Source organism: Clavelina lepadiformis, chromosome 1 (genome assembly GCF_947623445.1).
Source record: "Clavelina lepadiformis chromosome 1, kaClaLepa1.1, whole genome shotgun sequence".
In the NCBI taxonomy this organism is placed as follows: domain Eukaryota; kingdom Metazoa; phylum Chordata; class Ascidiacea; order Aplousobranchia; family Clavelinidae; genus Clavelina; species Clavelina lepadiformis.
In genome coordinates this window covers 19019492-19045288 of record NC_135240.1, presented here as the reverse complement: position 1 = coordinate 19045288, position 25797 = coordinate 19019492, and the positions used below count along the sequence as shown (strand labels likewise).

General features: G+C 35.2%; 3 protein-coding genes across 7 annotated transcripts; all 3 read right to left on the bottom strand.

Annotated features, from left to right (window-relative positions):
* Positions 1-342: 342 nt before the first annotated feature.
* LOC143466576 (ataxin-1-like) lies at positions 343-4403 on the bottom strand. 3 transcript variants are annotated; one of them, XM_076964975.1, is made up of 4 exons: positions 4228-4403; positions 2875-3062; positions 1704-1916; positions 343-1449 (listed from the first exon to the last, which is right to left on the bottom strand). In XM_076964975.1, the coding sequence occupies exons 1-3, from the start codon at positions 4289-4291 to the stop codon at positions 1737-1739; spliced, it is 432 nt and encodes a 143-aa protein (XP_076821090.1). In that variant the 5' UTR covers positions 4292-4403; the 3' UTR covers positions 343-1449; positions 1704-1736. The 3 variants fall into 3 exon arrangements, with proteins under 3 accessions (XP_076821090.1, XP_076821089.1, XP_076821091.1); XM_076964974.1 differs by having other exon boundaries at positions 343-1916; XM_076964976.1 differs by lacking the exon at positions 343-1449 and having other exon boundaries at positions 1796-1935.
* Positions 4404-10240: 5837 nt separating this feature from the next.
* On the bottom strand, positions 10241-22696 carry LOC143453360 (uncharacterized). 2 transcript variants are annotated; one of them, XM_076954681.1, is made up of 13 exons: positions 22340-22696; positions 19551-19752; positions 19396-19472; positions 18574-18730; positions 18301-18483; positions 18023-18126; positions 17581-17766; positions 16348-17487; positions 15900-16032; positions 15639-15824; positions 12128-12331; positions 11718-11866; positions 10241-10822 (listed from the first exon to the last, which is right to left on the bottom strand). In XM_076954681.1, the coding sequence occupies exons 1-13, from the start codon at positions 22442-22444 to the stop codon at positions 10637-10639; spliced, it is 3012 nt and encodes a 1003-aa protein (XP_076810796.1). In that variant the 5' UTR covers positions 22445-22696; the 3' UTR covers positions 10241-10636. The 2 variants fall into 2 exon arrangements, with proteins under 2 accessions (XP_076810796.1, XP_076810788.1); XM_076954673.1 differs by having other exon boundaries at positions 15894-16032; positions 22340-22695.
* Positions 22697-24373: 1677 nt separating this feature from the next.
* On the bottom strand, positions 24374-25465 carry LOC143461748 (uncharacterized). Of its 2 annotated transcripts, none has more exons than XR_013118074.1 (4): positions 25281-25465; positions 25046-25199; positions 24681-24933; positions 24374-24545 (listed from the first exon to the last, which is right to left on the bottom strand). XR_013118074.1 is itself a non-coding variant. In XM_076959601.1 (4 exons), exons 1-4 carry the CDS (start codon positions 25394-25396, stop codon positions 24392-24394), a joined length of 603 nt encoding a protein of 200 aa, XP_076815716.1. In that variant the 5' UTR covers positions 25397-25465; the 3' UTR covers positions 24374-24391. The 2 variants fall into 2 exon arrangements, 1 of the variants encoding a protein (XP_076815716.1); XM_076959601.1 differs by having other exon boundaries at positions 25046-25125.
* Positions 25466-25797: the final 332 nt, after the last annotated feature.

The window sequence follows — 25797 nt, the reverse complement described above, 5'->3', positions numbered from 1 at the left end:
TTCTGCTCCTCACAGCCAATGGTAAAAATACTTTACGATGCATTTTTGTGGCCTTTTCCACATAGGCTACTGACTTAATAGAAAAAAAATCGTTTTTCATGCCTTGCCTGATAGTAGGCTATTGCGACTGCCACACCGAGCATCAAATCCCGGTCGAATAGCCACAAGTCCGACTATATTTCCGAACCCATTTCTACCAAAACAAATAATTAAGAACTTTGTTTTTGGTGTGATCAGGATCTTTGAAGTTTCAAGAAAACTAATCATCTGACCCTTCACATGGTTCCATGTGTCGCTTTTTTGTTATTCTAGCACCTTCGCAGAATCTGATAGTCGAAAACGTAAAAAAGTAAAAACTTTATTGAATGGATGGCGGACCGAACAAACGAGTTAATTGGATGAACGTCAAACGGAACTATAAAGCAAAGTAATTAACACAAAGGAATGTAAAAATTTCGGCAAATCATTGAAATTAATGATATTGTAATAACTTGGCTTAAGAAATCGTGGCGGTATGATGATACCCGCCACAGGTACGTGGGAAAAAATGCCAAGAAAAGTGCTTTTAATTTACGCAAAGCTTTTTAGTAAGACTTTCCAGTGCGTTAAAACAATTGGCAAAAAAATAGTTCAGTATAAGGAAACAAAGCACTAATGACAAAAGTGTACTGTATGTGTATTTTTTTCGGTTACGGAACCTTATCCAAATATATATTGCAACGTCACAAAACGCAAGGTAATTTTTCAGTTTAAAAATTTCTTCTTGCAAAACTTATCACAACACAAACACAACCAGTCCATTGATGACAGGCAAAGTTATCAAATAACACCTTGGAGGCCCTTGGAATTCTAAAATGTCTGACTACCAAGGCAACATTTCCCATAAACAATGTGAAGTGAAATAATCCGTTCCAGAATACGTAAGTATCCATGGCAATACTCAAAAATAAATATTGTAAACGAAAAAACTCTTTAAAAGTCATAACTTAAGCCTAGCAAAATTAGTAACTACTGTTATTTATTAATAGCAATGCACTGAATAGAGCACATGCATCAATAAAAAGTATAAATGCAAAAGAAACACCTTGGAAGTTATACTTGTAACTTGATTTCTAATAAAAACATTTTGCTGCTCATGCAAGTACAATTGTTGAACTCGTTAAAGTTTTTAAAATAAAATAATGACTTCCAGAGCACAATTACATTGTTTGAATATCCGCTTGTAGCATTCAAGTTCTGGTATAGTTGTGTATCGGTGTTCAAGACCAATAAACAATTAAATTAATTAATCAATGAACTTGATTTTATTCAAAGAAATAATGCGTACATCATTTACTGTGCTATACATGGCAGAAGTTTAAAAAGAGGTTTGATAAAAAAACACTGATCAATACAACTGGAGTTGAATGTTCTTTTACTGAATTGGACTGAAGAGGGGGGGAATAGAATCTAAAAAATACCATACATAGCCGAAATATTTCCACTACACAGGAGAAAGTATTGTAAAAATTAAAACTCTGCCATCTACAATAATTTCAATATTTAAGAGGTCAGGTTAGTTTTGGAATTAAAATGGAAGAAATGAATCAAATTAGTGTAATTATACAATTAGAAGTCTTGATTCGTTGGTTGGATATAATTCTGAACTAGGGTTAAGGAAAATATCCAGAATAACTGCTATCAAGTGACAGAAATCGCAGCACCTGAACTTCCATGACCAACTTGAATCCCTGATATTACAAACCCAGTGGTTGCTCCTCAGAGTTTGGCTTAAGCATCAAAGACGCACATATATCACCGACATTAAGTTGCTTACATGGAAGGTTGTATCTCTTGTCTGACATTTTAGGGTTCACTGATGACCAACCTTTACCATAAACCAAAAATGGGTGCTCCAACGGTGCTTCAACAGTTATCTAATTGCAGAAATATATCCTATAAAATGCATATTTGTAAATCTATCATCGTTGTTTAAAAACTATTGAAAATTACAAAGTTAGTCAATTAGGCACCAGATCTGTGACAAAAGAACCATATGCTCTAATGCAAAGTATTGCCGAGGTCGGTAAGGCAGTATTTTGTGCACAGAAATGACAGAGTGGTTAAAGCCAGAGTGCTAGGCCCACGAAAATGTGACCAGAGTTCAATGTCCTGCAGTGCTACCATTGTAATGTCCGTAAGCAAAACATGAAGGATTCTTGTAGGGATGGGACAAAACTGAAATTACTCTAGCTCATCGAATCTGAGTAATCCGATAAATTACTCGATTAAGTTTGAGAACTCGATCATGACGTCATAACGAAAATTACGTACTTCATAAAATGCTTATGGCGCACAGGTTACTGTTTTTCGTTATATAAACTTAAAGCATAAAATAGATCTTCACACATTTTTATTGTTCCTGAGGTATTATTGGAAACATGCCAATGTTCAATTAAGTAATTGGAATCGGATTCAACTCGGCCCATCCCTAGATTCTTGCTACTGTTCAGTGGTCCTTGTGAACAGGTTCAAATTCGGGCAATTTTATCAAAAATTAAAATGAATAAAAAACTGTGTTTGTCAATTCTTACTTGCATTAAAGCAAGATCAATAACCATGACTAGACAGATGAGAAATCATTGCTGAACTTAAGTTGAGCAAAGATTGTCCTCAGATAAGCTTAAATATTATTCCATTTACTTACTGCTACTGGGATGTAACAACTCTTGAGAGACAATAACATGGTAAAACATATTAATTTTCTGCAACCCATTTCCATCATTGGAGTTATATTTCTTCATCACAAAATACATAATTTGTTTTAAAGTACAATTGCCTTGCTGACAGAAAACAAATTTGAAGTCAATCTTATGTTACCATGGAAAAACCAACCTGTAGTTTCTCGTTGCCAACAACAAAACATAGAAGTGCTAATTGGCGTTGGCCATCAATTGTTATTTTGATTACTGTACTAATATCCAGCTTCAAATCCGTGCTTGACTCCGTACTTTTTTGAAAATCTTCCATTGTCAAATCTTCCACACATTTTATCTCACCAGTTGCCAGTTGAATAAGAGCACCTGTATTTATAAAAACGATACCAAATGGTGATACACCACTAAATAAAGATGGGACAAAAATAAAATTATTCAAAACAACAGTTCAACTAATTGAAGAACTGTAACTTCATTGAGTCAAGTACTAGGTTATAAAATCAATTTAATATTAATATTAGAGTAAATATAGAGTAAGATTGCATTTTGCCAATGAGCAATTATGTAACCAGGAGTGCCATAGTTCTTAAAATAACACTTGGCAATATGGGTTTTTGCTACTGTTACGATATATTACATTTGCTGCCCTATTGAGACATGTGTTGGCACAAAGTGTCTCTAAATAACGAGTGCTTTCAGTAGTTCCTGTGTTCATAGATTTCCAAGTGCTTATATGAGTTCAAGTTGGAAATATTCTAGAATAAATATACTCATTTAATTACTAAAACAAAGGTTAGATTTATCCCATCCCTACAAAATGGAGCCCAATTACAAAATGTACATAACATATTATTACTACAATAAATCACATTCACATCATCACAGGAAATTGCTCAACATGTTTGTGTAATGTATCATATATGATAAAGCATTGTTTTCAAAAATTAAATTAAATGCAAATTATCTGCCGCTATGCTTAACACAATTGTGTTAAATCATTTGACTAGATAATTAAAAAAATTATATGACAAATATTCTACACTATTGGAAAGTTTGTTTTCAGTGTGCTGAACAAATATGCCAATAAATGCAATGTTAGAATTAGCGCCACACATATGTAATATTCAGAGGTGAGCAGTCAGTACTTCGGAAGTACCGTCGATAACGGTACCGGTAATTGGCAAAAAATAAACCGACGGTTCCGTATTGCATACTATTTTAAAGTAGTTTGGTACTTTGCCAGTACAGGTACGGTATAATAATTTGGTAATAGAGTACCGCGATACTGCCCACCTAAGGTAATATTTACAACATAGAATACAGGACAAAATGGTGATTCTGCACCAGAATGTTGGCTCATAAGCCAACATTCCTGCATAAAAACTTTCCAGTAGGGTTATTCTAAAATCTAGGTAATATAAAAAAAACATGAAAGCACAGTACAATATTGTCAATGTCATATGTTAATTGCTTAAATGTCCAGAATTGCAAGTGTCCAAGGTGTACTGAAGTACTGCTGATAACTAATTACCTTTCTTGAAATGAGCAGGATATAAACCGTTATTCTGAGCTGCAGCAGAAGGTTCATCAGCCATTTCAGACACAGAAACTTATTTCACCAAATCTATTTACAAATCTTCATCATGCAGTGTCATAGATGGTAGTCCAACTGTCTAACTGATAAACGTATACAAGCCTACAAAACTTATTTCTAAAAAGGTTAAGCGAAAGACAATTAAAGTTGTGCAATGCTCCTGACCATAATACAGTGGTAAACATAATATAAAGCAGGTCCAGGGACCAGGAGCATATGGGAAATTGAATTTGTTTTCCTGAAAGATGGTTACCGGTAGTCAGAAATGCCGCATTGTTTTACAGTTTGTCTCATTGCCTTTGTCCCAACCAAAAAAAAACAGCAGTTCAAAATTCAAGCGTCTTCTTTATGATGCAGCTTACAAACTGGACCAATTCATATAACTAATTGAATTAATCTGCTTTGCGTCCTGAACCGTACACAATAAGGACGAAAACCGAACTGATTATCCCAAGATAGTGTTTCAATCTAAATTTATAAAAAATTCCTTACTTCGACCTAATCCGGATTGTTTTCACAAAAACCATTTTATCAGACATGTCCTCCCGATCCCAATGCACATAGCAATTGACTTGTGCAACTAGCAATCAACTGGTGCAAGATTGCTCTGTAGCGATCCTACTGGATTTGCGATTGGTAAATGTCCACCGCGAAGTAACATGGCCGGTTTTATGAGGTCATTCCCAAAATGTCCGTTAACAATGGTACGGTAGTCAGCTGCATGAATGAAAGCTGAGTGCGGGTCGAACATAAATCACGACACGTCAGTAGCAAGCAGGCTAGATTTTAAAGGTCTAAAATCAAAAGCAAAACATACAATCCGCGGCAAAATCCTCTGCCTATGTAAGCTCGACTAGTTCCATGATCAGTGTGGTGTTGAATCTGTAATGAAATGGTTGTTTATTCTACCTTAACCTGTAAGGTTGACCATTTCAATACAATGTTTGTCTGTTGAAATTGTTTATTATCCTCGATGATAAATGAGCCTTAAGGTCGTTGTTCTGCTTTTCTTAATCTTAGAATTAATTGTTCACCTCGACAACTGTATATTCTGATTATATTGAAGCTTCTTTAAACGAATACATTTAGATAAAACATTGGCACAGCAGCTACAGCATAAAGACGTCCATGTTGCGGCGTTGTTCGTAATAACAAGAAAAGAATGAATAACTCAAAATGCACACCAATAACCAGGAAGCAATCGATTACGTCACGCAGTGTTATGCTTCGCTGATTCGATAGATGAGAATTCTTTGTTTTACACAATCTTATATTACATTAATTCATAATATTATCACAAATCCTATAACTATAACTGTCACTAGTTGCTGTCTAATTGTCGTGGCATAAATAAGCACAATTGTTTACTTTGATTTGTCTTGATTATAATGATTCTTTGTTGATTAAACATGGTAAAAACATAACATTGTGTCGAGACAACCAAGATATTAACGTCTTCCAGACTGGATCATTTCAGAACAATAATGAAAAATTCTGGGCGTCAACTAACAGCGATTTACATTATACAATGGCTTTTTTCTTGGTTAGCAGGAAAAACACGTCACAACGAAACACAAATACGGGCGAGCAGAACCGCATCTGTTCAAAACGTTCAACAGGATATTGTTGGCAGGTCGCTGAACGATTACGACTTACGATCTGGGAAACTTATATCTTACGAGTAATACAAACATACTGTAGTTACTAAAGTCATATAATTTTACTTGCTATTTGTTTCACTGTTGGTTTACCATTCTTCATACCTCTATACGTTATAACCTTATAAGAAAATTCAACAACATCACAAAAATTTCGTAACCCCCGAAAAAAGGCTAACGAACCCCAGGTTGAAAACCCATGCTCCAAAACATGTCAAACTAGTCGCAGGCTTGTACCAGTTAAAGTTTTTGTGTTAATATAACTTATTTCGTGCAGCTGATAATGGTAGACTAGTTTTGCTAAGTATTTTTTTCAATGCTTGTGACAACTTGGCGTTAAGACTATTACCGGAACGACGTTCTGAACAGTTCCGGCTTACTTTCGCCACTGGTCCTAACCGCCTATCTTTAGCAAAGAGCTGCGAGCGCATAACCTAATTACAATAAAAGAGGTGCTTTCTTTGGTAAAGTACTGTATTAGATTTTTCACTTGGCTATCACTATTTTTTATCAGAAAAAAAATTTCGTTATTGAATAATTAAATTAAATTAATGAATAATAATTAATTAATTAGATTCGAAATTATTTTTTGTTATTTGTTTTTATCCTAACTGAAGTGTTATTGAATAGCCCAACGAGGCCTAACAATTCCGCATACCAACGTAACCGCTACAGTGTGAATCAATGAAATACTCAATTTTTTACTTATTTATTTGTCTGCTACTCTACGACTAGAAATTTACTTGGGTAATCTTAAATAGTAGGGTCATTTAACACAATTTCTAATTACTTATAAAGATTTAATTTGCTATACTTGTGTAACCGGAAATTTTTTATTTCCGTTTAGACTAATTATTATGAATTTCAACTTCTGGAGACGGCTTACGGTGAACGAAGTGGCAAAGCAAAACTTGCGTAAACGGTCACAGAATACCTAGTTTCGGAAGCAGAAAACCAGTTACGCAAAGGCGATTTTCGAGTTACGGTAACCATTTTACAGTAAAAAGTCACTCTATTAAAACACACTTTTTGAGTGGTTGTTAAGTGTTATCTTAACAGCGGAGTTAAATCAAATACGAGTCAGGTACACGAAGAATCCACTTTATGCTATAGATGATTTTAAATCTGGCCCCATTATTCTTTAATTTGACTCAATTGCAGGTCAGCAAATCTGAGCTGAAAATTCAAGTTGCTCTTGGTTCACTATTAAAACGGGCTAGACTCAAAATTGAAATGAGCTGGGCGCAGGAGTCAGGACACTGTGTTGAACATTGTTTTATTACCATGTGTTTGGCGTGGGTATATATATGCTCATTGCACATACATGCTCCTATTCAAGTCTTACTTTTAATAGTGTTGTGCCAACTGAAAGTGTTCCTACTTGGTTGTTTTGGTTGTAATTATTGACTCCATTGATACGCGTGTTCGTTAAACACTGATAGACTAGTTGGTCATCGTAGTTCAATAACCAGACTGACAATGTTCTTGAATATAATTATATTTTTGATTCACAACGAAACGGTTTTTGCTTTCAGAGCACAGAATAGAGATGTCGTGTTATTTTGGTCGTGTTTAGTATACGCGACACATTCTATTACTTCGGAATTACGTCATTCGTTACCACAGCGTTCAATGCGCGTTCTCAAATGTTCAGTATGACTGCCAACGTTAGACTGAACATTTGAGAACGCGCATTGAACGCTGTGGTAACGAATGACGTAATTCCGAAGTAATAGAATGTGTCGCGTATACTAAACACGACCAAAATATAGCACCACGCTTGTTGGTAAATACACGATATAGAACACTAGTAACATCAAAATTTCAACAGATCTGCACAAGAATTCCGTAGGAATAAGGGCTAATTATGAGAATTAACACACTACCTAGCCATTCGAGCGTTTTAAAAAAGTATGCTCACAGTAGAACCCCATGTGACAGCAACATTAGCGTCAAATAAAAATATTATGTTTCGATATACAGATTACAAATATTTAATGTGAAAGTGAAGGTAATACGTTATTTATTAAAGTTAGAAGTAACACAAAATGATACTATCCTCTCGAACGCATTTAGGTGTAACAAAAGGAATCCAATGTTTTTGGATGGAGTGAGATGTTGCTGGATTCCCGAATTGTTGTCGCTGATAGCCAATATAACCTAGTGAGGTGAGGATTGGTTGGCAAGCTACATCTTGCAAAGACTTGTAGGTGGCTTCACTGTTGGCGGACGCTTGTCTGCGAAGGCTTTGTTATCCACTCGCTCGCATGGTGTGCTTCATAGAGGGAAATACAGAGAGTTTCGTAAATAGGCCCACGGTTTGTAGAAACTGCTAGCGAAGTCCGTCAACAGAAAATTGATCAATTTCTCAGTGATTGTGCTAAGCAGAGTTGGTGGAGTGATTGTTGCATCGATGCACTTTGATTACGAGTTGCATCACACTGTGACAATTTGTCAACGCAGTCCGACAAAAAAACTTGAGCAATTCGTCCACGTAGGCTACAAAGTGAGATGGAGGGTAAAAGAAGTTCTAATTGGCGGTAGATCTGTCCTGCGTCATTTAAAAAATGGTACATTATGCCATTGCCTGACGGCTCGTCATAGGTACAAAGATGTTCTTCAATGAACGAGAAAAAGAGTGTTTTAACGAGAATTCGGCAAAATCCTTCTTGGAAGGAGTAGTACACAGCTTGTTGAAAATTAGTTTGACACGTTTGCAACGTATGTGACACTTCCTGTCTTTCCGTTTACTCGTTAAACTCTTGGTTGGTTTGTGAAACTATGTTAAGCTCAAAATATGGTTCCAGCCGGTCTATTGAGATCAATTTCAGTGATCCATTAGTCAATTCAATTACAAATCTTGGGTCGTCATCGTCATCATCGTCTTCGTCATCTCCTTCAGAATCGGAACTACTCTGAGTTGATGTCATTGCTGTCACTTAATTAAACATTGTTGACAGTTGTTGACAAAGTACTTCCTGCAATACTGGTGCAGCTTACATATGGGTGCAAAAACTAAGCGCAAGAGTTTCTTCACTGAAAGTCTCTCAATTAGCAATTGGCACAATGTACCCATATTAACCCACCCGTGTAACTAATTGAGAATGTGTACTGCGCTACCGTAACATCCGCCAATGTTCACATGCCGGCTTGTGGCTTTCATTCCTTAGTTGAGCGAGATGAATGGTGAGGTTGATGCTGTTTCGCGGCTATTCCTCGATACTCACGAGTCTCATCTTAAGGCGTGAATAATTGCTGGCTAAAAGTTTTCCAAGGAATTACTTGCATATGTTCAGATAAACAAATATTAATGTTTAGTAGTTTTATTAGTTCGACCGTCTGGGTTAATAGCCCGACATTTTAACTTGGTCACACTAGTACTACATTTGAGTTCTCAGTTGAAAAACTTGGTGTGTCTGATAGAGATACTGTCCTTTTTAAAAATGCAATTTGCTCGAGGGTAAATATTACGTAAGTATAAGATTTGCAATCAAATAAGGGTATCACAATGTAATTAAAGTAATTACCGCGACGGTGACGTCCCACTTGAAAATCACGGCAGTTTTCGACGAGAACTCGTGCGTACAAACATGAAAATTTTAGTATGATGGCGAGCACTGAAGCCTCAAATCTTTGATTATTTATTATAACAATTTTGCCATTTTATTAAAGTGTGAAGCCTAGAACAAAATTTATGTGATAAATTAGCTAATTATCCTGCTGCAACTCTTTAATTTTACACCGAAAAAAAAATAAACCAAAAAAGAATTCGGGCAACTATGGACCCAACACCCAACTGGAAAGTTAGATTTCTATGATACCACTTTAGGTATGGTGTTATATTTATCCTCAGATTGAGGAAAGTCGTTGCACGACTTGAACCTGGTGATGATTCCTCCTTGTTCGAGGCCCGCTTAACAATCTAGACTTTTTGTGTTCTGTACAGTATTGCCCGAATTAAAAACTATCCACTGAACATGAGCAAGTGCGGTAAATGTCTTTCCCAAGGGTATGCGTTGAGTGCTTTCCCAGTTTCCATTTATCTTGATTCTGTATTTACTGGAACTTCCCAACGCTCTGAATTTTTTTGTTGGGAGAATTATGGCGTGCACTTTGTTTGAAAAATCTCAGTTTGTTACGCTATATTCATGTTACGAATTTTCAACTCTTTTCCACATTTTCTTACTTGGCAACCGCCTCATCCTTAAGTCACTACAGGCTGGACTACGTCTGTTCAATACAGGCAAACGAATGTAGGCCTACTATAAACACAAAATTTGGAATAAAATGAATTCGTTCCGTACGTGTTACTTTTAGAACTGCAAACCTCATTCAACAACAGGCGCCAAAATTAATAAAAACATTTCTATTGCACAATTTTTAGAATATGAAATAAAACCGCAAACAATAAACAAGAACTGTATAATTAATAAAGCATAGCAAATATCTACAATGCAAGGCCTTAATTTTTATGCAATTTGAAAGAATGTGCTTAATGTACAAATCCTTTGCAGTTTAATACAGTAGAAATTATTCCTAAATCCAATGTGAGTTTTATGGCAAATAAAAACACAGAAGTTAGGTGCTTTCTAAAGGATCCTTTGCCAAGAAATGCACGAATTCTCGCCGGAATTGCCATTCCACTACCCTATGCGAGCTAGCTTTAATCAAAGTTTCCAAAAGTTGCTTTAACTTGACACTTGAACAAATGCAGGCATCTTCAGGGCAGGCAAAACGGGTGCTACACAGTTAACCCAAAAGTTTGCACATGTTGAATGATAATCTATTCCTGCGTATCTGATTTGATTGCCTTTTGCTTTTGAAAGGCAAACTCCACAAACAGTATCCTTAACCGTTCCAATTTCATGCATCTCCTAAAAGCATAAAAACGATTAAAAAATGGTCAATAGTCGCTAGTATGCCAGTGACGTTGCAATCAATAAATATTCAATTAATTTCATACAAAGTTAAAACGTTTCAAGATCAATGCTTTGGTTATGGCAAAACTCAGTCAACCCATTAAAAATAAAAACTGACTACTTCTCCGTGTAGATCACAATCACATAGCCCAATGTTAAAAATAGGCGGTTATAACGAAATCATAACCTTTCCCCTGGTGAACGATAAAAAATTTTCTAACCAAAAAATTTCCTTTCTTGATTGTTGTTTGCCTTTTTTGTCATATTTTCATGATTTTCCAAAGTGTGGCTTACACAAAACAACGAAATGAATTTACGTCAAGAGCACTGAAAATGATTTTGTACTGATAACAACAACATAACAATCGAAGTATATCAATACTTGATGCAACTTGTCCTATCCCTAGGTAAAAAGATACGTGTTCCTTTATATACTAACTTCTGTTCTACCATAAAAGGTTCACCATACCATGTATCTTGTTTATACTAAAAATTTCAGTATCATTTATCAGCTATTTCTGATATCTATTTAGGATTACTGAGTGTTTATTTTCGCCCCACGCCCAATTTGCACTCAATAGTAAAACAATGCATAGGCCATTAAGTTACTACTTTCATGACTCTCTTAAATGGCTGAATTTAACAACTTCTGGGATTAAAAGAGTGTTGGTTATGTTGGCTAAAATATTAAATCCACTATAAAACAAATATGCATTAAAATTTCCAATCAAACATCATTGCTGTACAATACCATAATATATTTTCGTTACTGCGGTACGTAAGTGGGGTAAATTTACCATTACCAATAAACCTGAATAGGTTGAACTTGAACCCATACTGATCGTCTTACCTCCAAAGTGATACTGGGGCAAAAAGCCACTAAATTGTTCCATGCTAGTTCAATTTGTTTATGTAGTTGCTGATGTTGGTTTTTTTCTATCTTAACAAGACGCATGCTGTGACACACTCTTCGGGCAATTCCGTAGATTTCACCTAAATCTTTGCAACAAATATAATATATGCGTGAGAAAATTATTATTACTTGGGCATTGATAATTTTTATGCTTAATTTGCAGTATCACAATAACTTGTTAAACGTCAGCCTGTCATATAGATAAATACAGTAAGTTTAACATAAGTTACAATTAAAAATGTTTTAGCTTCAAACTCAACGTATAATATAAAGTGTATTATTGTAACAGTTATTTAGGCATGTTCTGCAGCAAGCAAGTAAACTATGTTATACACTATACAGCATACCAGAAATATATCTTTGTCCTTTGCATGAATAAACGACTTCATTGCAAATAGATGGTGATTGAATCGAGCAAAGTGTATCATTAGCTTTTGAAATCATATAAAAACAAGTTTGCAGTAACTTCTCCCAACTTTCAGCAAAAGCTGTGTTGTCACCCTCTGTTACGCTATCCACTTGCCAGTTTGCCTTACTACTCGCAAGGCTTTCTGCAAAAACAAGTTAATCATATTACTCTGTACAGCTTGACAAAGGCATCAACGTTTATTTATATGAATGTCATATCACATAAACATAAATAAACATACATTGGAAGCTCATCTTGAAGTTGAAAGAATCAAATTAGTTCAAAATATTATCCAAAGTTATTGCAAAATATTTTATTATTCATGTTTAAATTATGCCAGAACCAGTTAGGTTTAAGGAAGGGCCGGCCAAGTAAAATTGATTGACAACCTGGTCTAGATTTTTTTCGACATACTGTTATACCTGAAAAGGTTTCATAATGATATTTGTCACCTACTAAAAGTTCATCAAGTTATGCACAAGGTATGTGACAAACGAGAAATATTGCCCAATGAAGGCTGCCTGCACTTAAGGTGACCATGCATGTTATAATTTGGTATCGGGTAACTTCAAAGGATTTAAAAACAGATAAAGGCAAATCATGGGCAATCTAGGCGAATTCTAAACAAGATGCTTACAATAAGTATGAGGTGGCCAAATCGAGATGTATGACAGTACAGTACTACTCATGAGAAACAATTTGATAAGAATAATTTCATTGGTTGTTTACCAGAAAACAAAACAACAATGTAGGCTATAAAATGGGTTATTAAATCAAACATTTGCACAAAAAGGTTAAAATTAAATGTAAAAAGGATTCATAAAACAAAAGTCTTAGAGAAAACATGAAAAACAAATTAGGTTTGAATTTAAAAAGATCTATAACTGCTACACATATTTTCTTTAGAATTTAGAAACCTTGCAATCAGGGCTTTGGAGCCGGAGCCGGGAGACCCAGAGCCTGGAGCCGTGCATTTTCAACGGAGCTGGAGCCGGAGCTCTACGTGAAATTCAAATGGAGCTGGAGCCAGTTATTTGAAAAATAGCTCCGGCTCCGATGTATTTCATAAGATGCTATGCTACTAGCCTACTACTATTGGCTGAATTCACATAATTTAAAATAAATAAAATAACAAAATAAATGTTTTGTGTTCATTGATTGTGTTGTTTTGTTTGTGATTATTTTGAAACGATAGATATTCCAAATTGAGCGTTCATCCTTAAACCTCAGCTTTTGACGTAACGGAGCCGGAGCAGTGGTATCAATGAGCTCCGGAGCTGGAGCTAATTTATGATAAAAGAGAGCTCCAAAGTTGGAGCTGGAGCAATTTAACATTTACGCCTGCTCCAAAGCCCTGCTTGCAATGCATTGTTGCATATAATTCACTTAACGAATACGAGTCTCGGAAGTGAAGACTGCAGTTTATCAAGATTAAAGCAAACAACCTAAACAGATTATATTATCACAAAAACATTCCTTAAAGCTTGAGGTAACATAATGATGCCTTTTATAAAACTGCATGTGCTGGTCTTAGGTTACCTCATAATAATTATTTCTGATGAGTAATCAAGGAAAGATTTAACTAAGCTATGTTTCACCAAGATCATGCCTTTAGAAAAGCCAAACCTAGCTCTCCGGCATACAAGAATGGCATTTTACTGACAACTGACATGAAACAAAAATTTCCATAGTTAACAACAAAGTAGATTAAAAACTTTCTTGTAAGAGTGATTAAATTACAGACATGGATCAGCCCAAGCAGCAGCAAGGTTTGGTTCCCTAATCATTGTGACATTAGTCAATTGCAATGGAGAGTAAAGGGTTAGGTTAGGGTTTCAAAAGTGTGGCCTGAAGGCCATGTGCAACTTTTGTGCAGTAAAAAAAACGAAGAACAAAAACCCACCTTTGAAATGTTCTGTTTAATAGTTGCAACCTAACAGAAATGTAGAATTGACTAAGAAAAGTTTCCCTCACCCTGGCTTAGGCAAATGAATCCAGCCTTTTTAAGGTATTGGTCACTTTTGCACATTAGAAAAGGACAACCACTGCACTAGTGAGTAGTGAAAAGTGTATTAAATACTAGAAATATGCCAATATTCGGGTTTGCACCTTAGGTCGACACGAATGAACCCCGAATCTATTCATAACAGAAAGAAACGGTAAAATTTTATCGAAAAGTTGCCAAATCTTGCTTGTGACATGACGTAATCGCTCAACAAATTGCTTTGTTTGAAAAGAATAATGTTTAAAAATGATTGAAAGAGGAAAATAACCTTCAGTAGAACTGTTGTACTGTTGACTCTATATTAGCTGGGCCAGAAACCCAGATCATCATTTCTTAGGAAAGTCATTAAATTTATAAGTAATTTTGTATTCGAGTTCACCATTGTTAATATCCGTTTTCGCCCGAATCTTACACACAGGCCATATTTGGCGAATCTATTTGGGTTTGTATCAGTCCATCCTTATTAAATACAAACCCTGGTAATACTGTAGCCTTGAAAACTAATATACAGTAATAAGGTAGGCCTATAGTACTTTTTTTATGCCTACGGTTTATTCCATATAGAAACTTGAATAAACTGTTTTAGTTATTACAAATCCAGTAATAATCCACTTTCAGTAACTTCATGTTATTTACAGCACTAACTTAACTTACAGAATATTCAAGAATACAGAGGATAAGGAGGAATAAATACCTAGCATACTAAATATAAAGTTTAACATTTCGATAATCAAACATTTACTAGCAAAATTTGAAATTATTCTTTTTTAAGGACCTGAACGACTACAGCAACAAGACGCAGAGCATAAAAAACAAATGCAGTTTTCAACAACATTCTTAAATAATCACCTTCAAAATAATACTTTCGCTGCATTGATGTAAGTCGAATTAATGTCATACACATCTGCTTTATTGTACACGCAAAAAATACCTAGGACCAAGTTAGTTTTCATGTACTTCACACTGCTAAAGAGTACTATTAAATTTGTGCTCCTTCATAATATGAGTGCTCTTATCCCACAATTGTTCTCATCCTTGTGCTATTTATTCAAACAATGTTGAAGAAAGAAGTGTTTGCTAAGCAAACAACCCATTTCTAAACTAAGCAAATATACTCAACATGATATTCCACAGTCATCAGAACAAACAAAACTGTGTCCATAACACATTGATTAAATCCTTGAAGGTAAAAATGAGTTTTTTTTTGATATATATGTAAATATACTTAAAAGTAAACACAATTGTGAAAAAGTAGCACAAGCGAGCAAATACATTTTGTCCGATTCTCCTACTTATTTTATCACAAATTATACCATTGCCAACTGGAATTGGCAATGTTTATGTGAAACTATTGACCTCATTGCAAAGTGTTGAAAGGGTTTCAGTTTTGAGGCACAATCTTCTCAAGTCTTAACTACCAGAAATAAATAATTGCTGTACTTACCGATGACATCCTTCTGGTGTATTAGGTCATTTGTGTTGTCGGTAATTGAGATCATGCTTGTATCCGAGGGACCAGTTTCTTTGATCGAAACAGACGATTTTTCTAATGATTCATGACTGTTAAAATCCTCATCTAAGTTAGAAATAACTTCACTTACAGGTTGCTCCTTTGTCATCCTATCAATGCCTGTACAAAAAACGTGACGGATAAGTTCAGTTCAGAAGTAAAACTACATTTCAAAGTAGTTTTTTTTACCTTCACCTTCATCTACTTTTATGTGTTGCTTGTGATCTGTTTTGCTTTTAAGATGATTTACATCAGCAAACACATCAAAATTGGTAAGTGTCGATTTCCCTTCTTGGAATTCATCAAACTCATCAAAGGAATCTAAACCCTATTATTGTAACACAAAAATTTAAACTCAGCTTTATCGTTGCGTATAATTTTGAGTGGTGCTATACCGCTGCATTACTTTGAACAAAAACGAAAAAATAGACACGTTTGTTTTACATGTGTCCAAGAGTCAACTCTAACAAAGCAGGATATATATATATATATATATAATTATAATAACAAATTTTGTAGTTATATAGTACTACTAGTACATATTCCGAACAGCACAACAGGTAGTTCAATTCCATATCTAAAAAGATTTCAGAAGTTGCCAGGCTTGAACACAGATAAAGTAAATTACATATATAAAAAATACCATATCTGGTGGTGGCTCAAAATAACCAGGTGAGTCATCTTCGAAACTAGGCAAACTTCGCAAATTGTGGATAGGGCTTTTGATGGAACCCTTCACTGACATTGACGTACTGTCCATTTTGATACTATCTGTTAATCCATTAGGGTTTGGGTTGGATTGAAATGCTGTAGTGAACTGAAGACTTTTAACAGAATCGTTATCTGACTGAGTAGATACGTTGTCAGTTTCAGAGATTATTGCAGCATATCTATCATGTTTCAACAAACCCTGAATATCTGCTGTTGTCTTTCTCTCTGAGTATGGTAAATTGTCATGATTTTCTTTGACATCAGAGTTTGCATGACTTTGTGTTACAGTAAGGGTTGTTTCTGTGGCTGTGGTTGATGGTACACTATCATCATTAACTGCTGACTTTGATACAAAAAGATCAGCTTTGTAAGATGACACAAAATCTGTGAAACCATTTTGTCCAGTCAGTTTAACAGGATCCTGCCATGTGCCATGACTGTTTATAACTGAGGTGTAGCTTGGAGGATCAACATCAGGTAATCCACTTTGCAGTAACACTTCTGGCTGCACTTCACTTTGTACTGATTGAACAAAATCATTCATACCATGAAAAACTGCATACTTATCTTCTTCTCCCAGCAAATTTGAAGATAGAGGTTGAGTTTTGTCCACATTAACTTGATTAAATGTCTGCTGGACATTGAGACCAGACAAAAAAGTTTCAGAAGGTATAGCATGAGTTTTATTAGTCAGTGGCCTTTCTTTACTACCTGCAATTGAAGCAGTGGAAAACACTGGATGCACATTGCAGATATTGCTAGATATAGTGTTTTCTACTGCCATTGAAGAATTACCCATAGACATTTCCGGAATGTCCAATTTAGTCAGCTTCAGGTTGTTGCATGCCATACTAGTGGTAGGTGGCAAGGATTCTGAGAACTGAGCTGATTGAAAATCTTGGAAGTCATCAAACTCGTCTTCTGTGTTGTTTGTCACTGCACTTGATTTTGATTCTTGAAGTGGTGTTTCTTGAGTGTAAGATAAACTGACTTTTTGCATATTATCCAAACAAGGAATAGGTGCTGAAGTTAAATTTAGAAGGTAATCTACTGAGGGATTGTGTTGTCCATTCTGAAAATGCAAACCAAAACTTTAATTTGGTTATTCCAGTTATTATTATTCTAACTTATACATGACACGTGAAGATTATCTATGAGATTATACCTGAGCTAGAGCAATGAGACCTAGCAGTATATACAACTCTCTTTGATTCAGCCTCCCAGGCAGAGCCTGATTTGCCTTCGCCCATAAATTCCCAAGAGTTTCATTTGAAAGTTTTGACAACAACAAAATTGAGCGAATTTTCATGATATCCACTAATCCATCTGATGTCACACAAGCTTCAAAAACCTTTCAAAGTAATAAGTATAAGAAGTGTACTTCAATACACTAGTATACATTATACACATGCCTCACACAATATGCTTCAGACTAATCTCATTATCAAAAATTAGAAAAATGTCTAAGCAAAATCATTACTCCAACACAACTGAAACAAAGTAGCAATGGCCCATGTGGCACTTTGTGAATCATTACAAGGAAAGTAGAGAACAATTGCAATGCCCAAATAAAAATAATAAGCTTCATCATCTCATCAATTTTCTACCTGTTTATAAAGCAAAGGAACTTGCGCCACATCCAACAACCAAGATGCTGACAAATTAGAAAAACCTAACGAATTACTTGTTTCTGGCTTGAGTTGCTGATCATCTAAAACACATACAAAACTTTATTTATTTTAGTTATTTTAACAACTTGTATGTAACCAGCTGACAATGAAATATTTGGTTTGGTACACTTCAATGATCAATTGCAGCATATACCTACACTAACACAACCAGATATTTGCAACATGATCTTCAGTATTGTTGAAGGTCAACTTACTGCTTTGAAAACCAACACCCTCTAGATTTTTGGATGTCCAATCTGCAGCCTTTGCACTAGGTTGGAAAGACTTCATTGGGGAATGACGACTTCCTATTGTATGCATGGGTTTGAAATTCATATATTTTGGCTGAGAGGCATTAAGGTCAAGTGACTCCAACATCTTTGATTGCAAATCAGTGCCTGTAAAAATGACCACATTAATCGGAACAAAGTCACTTGAAATGTTAAAATAAAAGTTATCTAATTTACAATTAACATTTTAGTATTCACTTGCTGCAGAGCTGGCAACTATATGACTGTTATCTTGTCTGTGAGATTCATACAAATTATGGCTCAAATTAGTAACAGGAGGAAGTGGATTGACAGGAACTGATGGCTGTGTTGCTTGCAGAAAATCTCCATAATCATCTTCAGCTTGTAAACATTCCTGTAAGAGACTACTATGAGACAAACATCATACTAACCTTGGTAAAAATTGAACATTAAAGATGACTACTAAGTCAACATTGATACTGAGTCAAAGAAGAGAAACTTTTTTAAAATATTTTATGGTTGAAGGAATTATAGCCTAAAAGCTGATGAGATTTTGCCACTTTTTTGATGTGATGTAACATTCATTTTAATATTTCGTTTGTAAAAAATTTATGATGGGTAGAAACAAAAAAAACATTGGAAAGACGAATTTAAGGCTAACTTTTTGTGTGACACAGACATAAGGCTAAATAATAAAACTATTCTGTAATGTCACATGTGACAAAAAAATAGTCAATCAAATCTTTTGCTTAATAACAAGCAACAAAAGTTAGTTTGGACATTGGTACCTGGTTAGTCTTATCAGATTTTATTTGAAAAAAATTTAATAAAAAGACTGTTTGTAAAATTTACAAATATCCCTCAATTTTATGTCATCTGACTTGTTGGTCAGGGGGTTCGCCAGCCAGATGTGCCAAGGGGTTGGACTTCTTTCATATGCAGTTTGCCATAATGAAAAATTACGGCATTGCAGAAAATGCAATAATTCTCATTTGCAAAACTTATATTTTATAAATTTAAAACTTAGATTAAAGTGTATGTCAATATAAAACACAAAACCTTTTTCTTCTCTTGTCTAGAAGAACCAACTATGTCTGACAACATGCTTTCAATAGAAGTGTGCTTGTAATTCTGACCTGCAATAACACAAATTTTTCAAACATGTCAAAACAGAAGACAGCATAAAACACATATAGTGGTCATTAAAAGCATACCAAAACTTTTAAACTTTTGTTGCTGTTCTAACTTGTATCTCTCATGTTTTTCATGGACCAGATGCTGCTTGGGCTGAGCTGGCATTGTGTTTTGATTAGCATATAAATGTGGATTGCTCATAGAACCTAGGACAGCTTGTGGATTACTTGAATACATGTTTGACACACCACCAACAAACATCGACTGCTGTTGATACTGGCTCTAAAAACGCAAACAATACTGCTAATGAATATAGCCTACACATTTCGAAATATGCTGCATATAATGTCACGCTAGCAAGCCAAGAGAATATTACATTTTTCTAAAAAAGGATCAATGTGCACGGGCGCAAAAATTGGGTGGACAAGGCCGTACTGTTGAACTGCGATCGTATGTCTACTGTACTTGACACTCAAGCCAAGTAAAGAAGCCCAGGAGTGAGACTGCTGCTTTTATTGTGTGTAGATAATTGAGCATGATAAATATAATTATGTAGATAATTATGCATGTTGGGTTTGCTTTGGAGATTATTATTACTGTTCAAAATTTATATTTCGATATATATGATATTCTTTTGCACATTATTCTTTTTCTTCTATTCACCTTTTCTGTTTCCTGTTTATTAAATAACATTGCAAGTTTTTGAAATCTGGTATGTGGGTGGGGTTTAATAAAATCTCAGTTATGTTCCAAGAGAATCTTTTAGGAATGTGCCGTATTTGTCTTGCAGATCGTTTCTTTGGGCAAAAATATTATTTTAGATCAAGATATAAATTTTTCTTGAACTGTTTACTTTTCTCCGATTCATATAGAGTTTTGGTTGGCAATTTTTTTGTCATCTACAACAAACGCACAAAAATTTGCATTTACAACCAATTTGTTTCGCTCCGCACTTTACAATCTAGTTTATCGGATTTTTTTCCATTGATTTAGCACACCTTTTCCGAAAATTCTGTGTCAAAGTCAGACAGCGGGGTAAAATGCATGGGAATAAGTCCGTTTCCTACAGTTTTATGACGGATAGCAGGATTCCGGTTGTTCGGATTGACTGTAATATAAAATATAGGGCAAAACGGCAATTGTTCGGCAAATAATTGGTATATAAGCAAACTTTCTAAGCCACAGAAATCTCGCACATAAAACCAACTTTCCAGTAGAGGTGAGAATCATACCATCTATTTGGAACCCAAAATAAGGATAACCGAAAACAAACCAAGATTTTCTTAATAATAGTGGAGCAACGTTTTCACCGATGTCAAAATAACTTTCACTATAGTAAATTCTTAGCCATGAAAGTATTAAATTATCAATACATACAAAACTAGCAATGCTAAACTGCCTGGCTAGCAATGCTAAACGCTTTGCTTTTTTGTGTCAGACTGGCAGTATCTTTCTTTTATGATGTCACAAAGTGCTGGTGGCAAAACGCTGGATGTAATACTATTTACAGTATAATCCATTTAATATAACCATTTTGGTATGGTCTGAATTTCACCATATAAAATTCTCTGTTTACTATGACCAGTATTTGGATACTATGGCCACTTTTTCAGGTTTTTTTTTCAATTTTTTCTGTCAATTATGCAACTTGACAGTGGCAATTGTGTTCCATGTATTCTAATTTCATCTATTTACATTCATTTAATGTTCCTGCAAAATGTTAATGAAATAGTACTATAACAGTTTCAGTTGTTTCAGACCTGACCAAAATGGTCTGGTCCCAAAGTGTTTATAATAAGCGGAGTCTATTGTACCTTCCTCTTATCAGCAGATAAAATAGGATGCCAAAAAATGAGATAAAAACCCTGCATTTAAAACTGCTGTGTATTGTACACTGCACACGAATACATCAAGTTGGTTAAAATCACCACACAAAATATGGGACTCTTTAACTCCAATCCAAACTTGTGGACCAAGACGGTGCTAGAATCAAAATTCTTTTCGCTAACCGCTAATCTAATCTAATAATTTAATTTGCACAAAAACCGCACTGGAAAGTTTGCATTCATTGCACTGGATAAATGCGTCAATGAATCTAATACAAAAATTTACGTTACACCTATGTAATGCTTATATAATACGTATATATATATATAAAATTGGTAGCCAAAGCTCACATCTGATTGCAGAGTTTTGCATAGGTGCACTCAATAAAATCTGTTTTTCATGAGCTTCAGAACCGCACTTGAAGTGCGTTATTTCAAACTAAATCACTCGGACATAACTTTTGTGCACTCAATTTTTGATTGTTTTAAACATGGAATAAGTTAAACTGTGTACAGTACTATGTAGTTGTGAACTAAGTACGTACTTCCATTGTATCTGAGCATTCTTGTGCACCACATTTGTCAGTTTTATTTGTTTGGCGCACCCAAGATCTTACTGTAAACTGCCAAACTCTGCAGTCCAGGTTCATGAATAAAATTATTTATTGAGTGTGCCTATGCCAAACTAGGCTAGGCAGTTTGGTCATATGGGTGTATTGGTGCACCACACTTTCTACTATGGGATAATACCGTATATCCATTAAAATTGGATCTATTTTACTTTTGCACTTCTATTTAACAACTTGAAAGCGTCAATGACAAGAATTTAAATATCACTAGAAAAAAATTATGACATATTAATTTCTCAATACTTGTCCTGATATGAGAGTTCAAAAATAGAAGAGGCCCTTAAAATCAACCTAGCCTAGTAGCCGATATAGGTTAAACCTTATAGCCTTAATATAGGCTACTATACAGCTAGGCGGGCCTAAAGCATTACGGAAATTTTTTTTTTTATAGCATATAGGCTACGGTACCTGTACCTGATCAATAGGATGGCTTTGAAGAAAATTCATTGGGTTCATGCCAATGGGTGGATTAAACCTATTTCCTTGAAAGTTGTGGTCACTTTGATCTTTATTCATCATGGCTAGTATGCCTATATGTCTGAGTAGCAACTTATACCCAGCCACCCAACAACCTAAGCTGCCTCAATTAACCAATATAGGATACTGCCTTCAAAGTAGACTAAAATTATATTCTAAGGTATTGCTAGCCTATTATATTAATATTATTACACATCATACAGTGCAAGAAATCAAAAAATTATTAGGAGACATATTTGCATAAATACTATTGCTGGTAAACAAAACGGAACCTGGGATGGGTTCCCTGGACAGCTGATCAACCAATCAACAGAGATTTCGCACACCTGAGTCAAGCCAGCAAACACCTTCTGGCAGACACTGTCTGCTGGCTTGACAAAGTCAAACGAGCAGACATTTCTTTTCGTACAGGGACCGAGCAGGGATAATACTAAAAAATACTGTTTCTATCGAGTGTTTCGAATAGTACCACGTGGTTCCAGTTGTAATCACTGGTCTTTATAAACATATAGAAATCAGGGTTGTTTATAGAAATTAGTGGTGGTACCATCAAGTGGTTCCAATGGTACCGCTTGATTCAAGTTCAGTGTCACTTGTCGCTTGATTCAGTTCAGTGTCAAGATAGACAACTTTATCGTCTTCTTCACAAGGCAATAAGCCGTTAAGGTGAACAATTAAGTCTGAGGGTGAGAAAAACAGACAACGATCTCATGAGACTCATATAATATCTCCGGCAATAAACATTTCAACAAGTACTTATTGTAGTGAAGTGGGTAAACCTCTCAAGTTCAGGTGCCATATACCCATTTTCCGTTACAAGTCGCCTCATATTGTATACTAAAACAGTGGTTCCCAACCCTTCTTCACCGGGGGACCGGTAAAGATTTTTAAAAAATGTTTACGGACCGTCAACAAAAGATGGTAGTGAATAGAACAGATATTTCTAATCTTTTTCCATTTTTCAATCTTTTTGCAAAGTTGTCGTTGGAACCAACGATATAAAGAACATGATAAGAAACTGATAGGGGAAGTACCGTTTTTATTTCGCCCTCTTTACGCTTCAGTGCTGACACATCCGTTTGACACGTTTGACTTAGATTGAGCCTTGGACTTAGTGTAGCCTTACGGAGAAAGAACTATGATTAGAGTAAGGTGACGTTTGTAAGCGTATATATCAGTAGGGCCTATAGGCCTAGCTTAATTTGGTTAACTTTGAAGTTTACAATGGTGCGAAATTTTTAAAACTCGATGAAACTAGACCTAAATATCTACAGGTATGCTTGCAGATTGAGACTGCAATATAAAAATGCCACGTAGGCCTATATGTTGTTGCCATGTCCACCTCAGCACAATTTGTTTAGTGCACCAAACAAAAAATTTTGTATTAAAAAAAAGAAGCATGGGCAGAAGTATTACAAAGAAAAATTTTGTCATACCGAGAGGACAAGTTTATACAAGAGTTGTACAGCAAAGATCAAGTGAAAATCTGTGAGGAGCATTTTGTATAAGAAGACATTATCATGAGTAAGCAGTTTTTTTTGAAATTATTTTTGAGTGTCTAACCCAGTGTTTCCCAAACTTTTTTCCGATAATGCCCCCTGAACAACTTACTGACTATCAAACGCCCATTCAACAAAAAAGTAACAACGAATTTACTACTCATTCGAGAGGCGAGGAAAAAAGCACATCCACGCTTGCAAAACCAATACTAAAATTTGTACAATTACTCGACGTACGATGGGTCAATTTTGACAACTAAAACATTTTTGACACGGCAGGACATTCCTCTTTCGAACCGTGTAATCGCTTTTCTTTTAACTACAGCGATAAGCAAATAAATTGAATGTTTACACGTCTAGCTCCTGCCATCAAAACTAGATAGCAAGCATTATTTCATGATCTACAATTCAAGTCAAACAAAGCCTTTGTTACATCATAAACATTTTGTTGCGTTTGAATTTACACACAGGGTGGACTCACCACCTTTATTTAAAGACGAAACGTGTACAAATGTGTAACATACAAATTAAAATTGCGTTTCAGTTTACGCAGAATATATCCTCCAACATATTCGAGAATACTAATTTCATCAGGAGTAAGGTTACTTGATGGCAATTCTGTTCTATTTTCTGCGTGTATTTTCCTAGAGTAAACAATCCAACTTATTGCAATTGATTTCAGAAAGTTGGAACATATTACCACACCATTCAATATCAGTATAATACAACATTAATATCTTATCACATTAAATGTTAAGCTAAATCATAAAAATATATACCTGAGAAAAAGATTAAACATTTTTCTTGTGGCTTCAAGTGATTTGCATCGATCTGCATTCGGGCCAAAAATATGAAGAATTCTAGATATGCCATCTATACTAAACGTTGTCAACAACTCAGATCCATTTGGTTTGGTGGCGAAAATGTTCATAAAGTAATCAATGGCTTCTGTCGTCAAATCATCTGGTGATTCACATACCTCAACCCACATACTTTTAATTGTTTTGCAAGAACACTTCTCAGAGGAAAGGCCTTAAAAAATGTTAGCTTGTGAAAAATCCTGTATTTGGCATACACACAAATTTATCTTGCTAAACATGCAAACTTATAAAAATATACAAAACCTTAAGGCAACAGGACTTACCTAAATAACCACGATGCTTGACCTTTTGATGACCTTCAAAACCTCGCTGACTTTTAAATTTTTCATCAAAGTATTTACACCTAACCAGTAACATGCAAAAGTAAACTCATTAAATGCATCCAACCTTCTATTTTCCTGGTGTGAGAGAGAGTTTCTAAATCATATAAAGCTATAAGCACCATATACTTAAAAGGTCTCTGCTTGTAGCCTCAGCCTATCTTAATTCTTAACTTACTGAAAGAGATCATTAGCTTGCAAAGCAGAAGATGATACAGGCTTGATTCTACACTCTTCATCGTCGACAACGATTTCAATTAAATATTCTGCAGTAAGTGCTGGTGCAGACGACATGTGGGCAACTGATAGGCTACACACGTTTGAATCGTCAAAACAACGTAAACAGCAACCTCACTTCTCAGTAATCGACAAACGAACCATGCAAATGCGTAAAAGTTTTCGCCACGACTGGCGAAGTGTCAGCGAGTAAGTGTACGCAACCATGCGTGACGCGAGCGAAACAAAACCTTTTTTTCTCATAAAAAAGAAAGAAACGAGGAGGAGGTAGTTTCCCATCATGTTCTTTATATCGTTGTTGGAACAAAACGGCAATCAAATCGACTCAAACAACAAATTGTCAATCTATTTACAAACAAAATCAATGTTAGTGGGAAATTTGTATTACAAAATTTTTTGAAAGCTATGACGAAACTATCATAAACGGCACAAAGATATTCTAGAATCTAGGTCATCAC

Bases quoted from the DNA above. Each gene is read 5' to 3' on its own strand.
- LOC143466576 (XM_076964974.1), bottom strand. From the start codon at position 4,291: ATGGCTGATGAACCTTCTGCTGCAGCTCAGAATAACGGTTTATATCCT. The intron at 3,063-4,227 runs GTAATTAGTTAT...TTATAAATACAG, and splicing joins TCCTGCTCATTTCAAGAAAG to GTGCTCTTATTCAACTGGCA. The intron at 1,917-2,874 runs GTTGGTTTTTCC...TTCTGCAATTAG, and splicing joins TTGGCAACGAGAAACTACAG to ATAACTGTTGAAGCACCGTT.
- LOC143453360 (XM_076954673.1), bottom strand. From the start codon at position 22,444: ATGATGAATAAAGATCAAAGTGACCACAACTTTCAAGGAAATAGGTTT. The intron at 18,731-19,395 runs GTTTTGTGTTTT...AGTCTCTTACAG, and splicing joins CTAGACAAGAGAAGAAAAAG to GAATGTTTACAAGCTGAAGA. The intron at 17,767-18,022 runs GTAGAAAATTGA...TTACTTTGAAAG, and splicing joins TTCCTTTGCTTTATAAACAG to GTTTTTGAAGCTTGTGTGAC.
- LOC143461748 (XM_076959601.1), bottom strand. From the start codon at position 25,396: ATGTCGTCTGCACCAGCACTTACTGCAGAATATTTAATTGAAATCGTT. The intron at 25,126-25,280 runs GTAAGTTAAGAA...GTTACTGGTTAG, and splicing joins CAAGCTAATGATCTCTTTCA to GTGTAAATACTTTGATGAAA. The intron at 24,546-24,680 runs GTATATATTTTT...TGTTTACTCTAG, and splicing joins ATGTTTAATCTTTTTCTCAG to GAAAATACACGCAGAAAATA.